The sequence below is a fragment of the Orycteropus afer genome, unplaced genomic scaffold (genome assembly GCF_000298275.1).
Source record: "Orycteropus afer afer isolate SDZICR_OR568_19922 unplaced genomic scaffold, OryAfe1.0 scaffold00131, whole genome shotgun sequence".
Classification (NCBI taxonomy): domain Eukaryota; kingdom Metazoa; phylum Chordata; class Mammalia; order Tubulidentata; family Orycteropodidae; genus Orycteropus; species Orycteropus afer.
The window spans coordinates 7,314,388-7,317,479 of record NW_006921718.1 but is presented as its reverse complement, the minus strand read 5'-3'; the positions used below and the strand labels follow the sequence as shown (position 1 = coordinate 7,317,479).

At 44.0% G+C, this 3,092-nt stretch overlaps 1 protein-coding gene across 1 annotated transcript in view; it reads left to right on the top strand.

The window, feature by feature from the left end:
* Positions 1–1,122, top strand: part of VIT (vitrin) — a 150,330-nt gene extending 149,208 nt beyond the window's left edge. Inside the window, exon 10 of the mRNA XM_007945083.1 lies at positions 944–1,122. Within this exon, the coding sequence (XP_007943274.1) occupies positions 944–1,122 (179 nt within the window). The remainder of the gene's footprint in view (positions 1–943) is intronic.
* The last annotated feature ends 1,970 nt before the right edge of the window (positions 1,123–3,092 follow it).

Below are 3,092 nucleotides of genomic sequence, written 5' to 3'. Positions count from 1 at the left end.
ACATTTTTGCTTTCCTCTTATGTGGCCTCCCTGCAGCATTCAGCACTGTTGGCCACCACCCCTTACACCCCTTATCTGGAAGCTTTTTTGACATGGTGATAAAATGGATGCTGTATGTGACCATTCCCCTGGGACCTTCTGTAAGGGTCCCTGCACTAGAAAGGAGGTTGGAGTCTAAGGCTTTAAAAACAGGAAAAAAAAAAAAAAAAATGCTATCAAGTTGATTCCAATTTGTCACAACCCTATAGGAGATGGAGTAGAACCACCCCATAGGGTTTCCAAGGCTGTTAATCTTTAGGGAAGTAGACACCCATATCTTTCTCCCACAGAGTCATAGAGTAAGTTCCAACCACTGACCTTTAAGTTAGCACTTAACCAATGCACCACCAGGGTTTCTATGGCTTCTAAAGTCACTCTCAAACCTAAAGCAATTCAATTCCTGTGTTTTAGTTAAAAAGATATTGAACTGACTCTGATGCATTCAGGACTCACTGAGATTTGGCTCTACACAGGACAGAGTAGGCACATGCCATGTGCTGTGATCTGCAGGACACCAGAAATTGTACTTGTCCCAAAATATCTTGCCCTCTGCCTGCTCTGAGACATGAAATTCCTACCATGTGTTTACTCTATTTTGTCTGTTTTCCCCTCACTCCCAGAAAAGACTATAAACTGCTTGGAGACAGCAACTATTTCAGTGTTATTACTGTTGACATATTGTAGATGTTCAAAAGATGTATTGAATGAACAAATTAATGAGTGGGTGAATGAATGAGGGGCCATATTTGATCTTAATTCTAAAAACCTACAGGCTTGTAGGCATATTATTGGCATATTTGGTTGCACTTAAAGACGACAGCCAACAAAGCAACTGAAAAGCACTGTTTCATTGGCAGTGCTTTTCCTGAGGGAAGTTTGTTTCATGCAGCCCTTGTCCCCACAGGAGTGATCACCTATGCAATAGGTGTTGCTTGGGCAGCACAGGACGAGCTGGAAGTCATCGCCACTCACCCTGCCAGGGACCACTCCTTCTTTGTGGACGAGTTCGACAACCTCTACAAACCTGTCCCCAGGATCATCCAGAACATTTGTACCGAGTTCAATTCCCAGCCACGAAACTGAGCTCAGTCAGAGCAGGCAAAGCACCAGCAAATGCAGTTCTACCAGCTGGTTCTTTGGACAGCCCCCAGCGCTGCAGGGGGCAGACAGGAGGCATGGAGGGCTGCAGATACAGATGTGTTCTCATTCTTCTTTGCCATTGTTATATCTCATACTTCAAAACTTGAAGTTAGAAAGATGAACATAAATTTGTAAGATGAGCTGAAATAATACATCATTTTGAGGATAACAGGGATTTTACATTTTGACAGTTGCTTTCAAAATAAATGTTCAGGAAAAAAAGTATAGCACTTCTGGCAGGGTGAAGTGGAGCTTTTAGAAGGGTTTTTTTTGTTTTTGTTTTTGTTTTTGTTTTTGTTTTTTCCTTTATTCTCATTAGAACTCTGTAACTCTCAACAAGTTTATTTTGTCGTGATATTGTAGGAGTTGCTTCATTAAATGTTTACCAAGATTATGTCCAATCATTCTGGCTGTTATGGGTAGCGCTCCTGGGGTCCTGGGGCAGGGGGAGCTCCCTCCCTGCCCTCCTCCTTTCCAGAGCACCTGCTGTGTGCTCCAGCGGCCAAGCTGACAACACACCCACAGAGGAGCAGAGAAAGTGAGGCAGCAGTATAGCTTCTCCCAATTTGCCTCCCTTTTCACTATCATCAAGGAGCTCTGGTGGCACAGTGCGTAACGCATTTGACTGCTAACCAGAAGGTGGGCAGTTCAAACCTACCAGCCACTCTCCGAAAGAAAAGAGGGCAATCTACTTCCATACAGATTTACTGCCTCAGAAACCCAACGGGGATCGCTATGAGTCAGAATCAACTCAATGGCAATGGGTTGGGTTTGGTTTTGGTTTTCACTATCATCAGAATCACTGAGTGGCACAGACAGCTGATGCACTTCACTGGGTTTTGAGTCCACCCAGAGTCACCTTGGAAGGAAGGCCTAGAGATCTGCTTCACAAAATATCAGACACTGGAAACCTCACAGAGCACAGTTCTATTTTAACATGCACGGGGTCTCCATATGTCAAAGTCAACGCCATGGCCACTGCTAACCAGTCCTATCATTTGAATTCCTGAGTCCCTGCAACATCCTAGTTCAGGAGCAGCTGGGGAAAGCCCTGGAAGTTTAAGTTGATCTTGCTGAAAAATGGTGCTTTAGGCTGATTCTGGCACTATCAGCCTTGGCTGCACATTAGAATCACCAGGGGAGGGGAAAATGCTGATTCAGAGGCTACATCCTGATAGCAAGATTATCTGTCTCTGCGGCATGGAACCTGAGCATTGGTATAATTTTCTAAGGGCTCTCCTGGTGGCAGGATTGAGAACCTCTGAGCTATCCCTGAGAGGATTAGTGTTACAGTTCTTTTCTGAGAGAGTCCTGTTGTCCAGAGTCCCATCTAGTTTAGCATTTGTCTTGGATTTTTCCTTTCTTAATTAAATGTTATTAATAATTGCCTTAAAATGAGCCAGGATGGGTTTGGTTGAACTTTACTTTATACCCCTAGCTTTTGCCAAGGGCTCATCTGTTAGGATGTGAAATACACAGGTAATGGAGAAACATTTAATGATTTATAAATAGAACTTACTTGGCAAGTTATTTTTCATAAAAATGAGTGTTGAAGAATGTGCATGGAGATAAAAGATAGTACCTGTGTCATTTGTTGTTATTAGTTGCTGTCAAGTCAATTCTGACTCCTGGTGACCCCATGTGGTGCAGAGCAGAACTGCTCCAGAGGGTTTTCAAGGCTGCGATTTTTCAAAGGCACGTCACCATGACTTACTTCCAAGGTGCCTCTGGGTGGGTTTGAACTGCCAAGGTTTTGGTTAGTAGTCCAGCGGTTAATCATTTATGCCACCCAGGGACTCCTACTTGTATCGATGTTGTTAGGTGTCATTGAGTCATCTCCAACTCAGCGACCCTATGCACAGCAGAATGAAACACTGCCTGGTCTCGCGCCAGCTCCACGATCCTTGCTATAC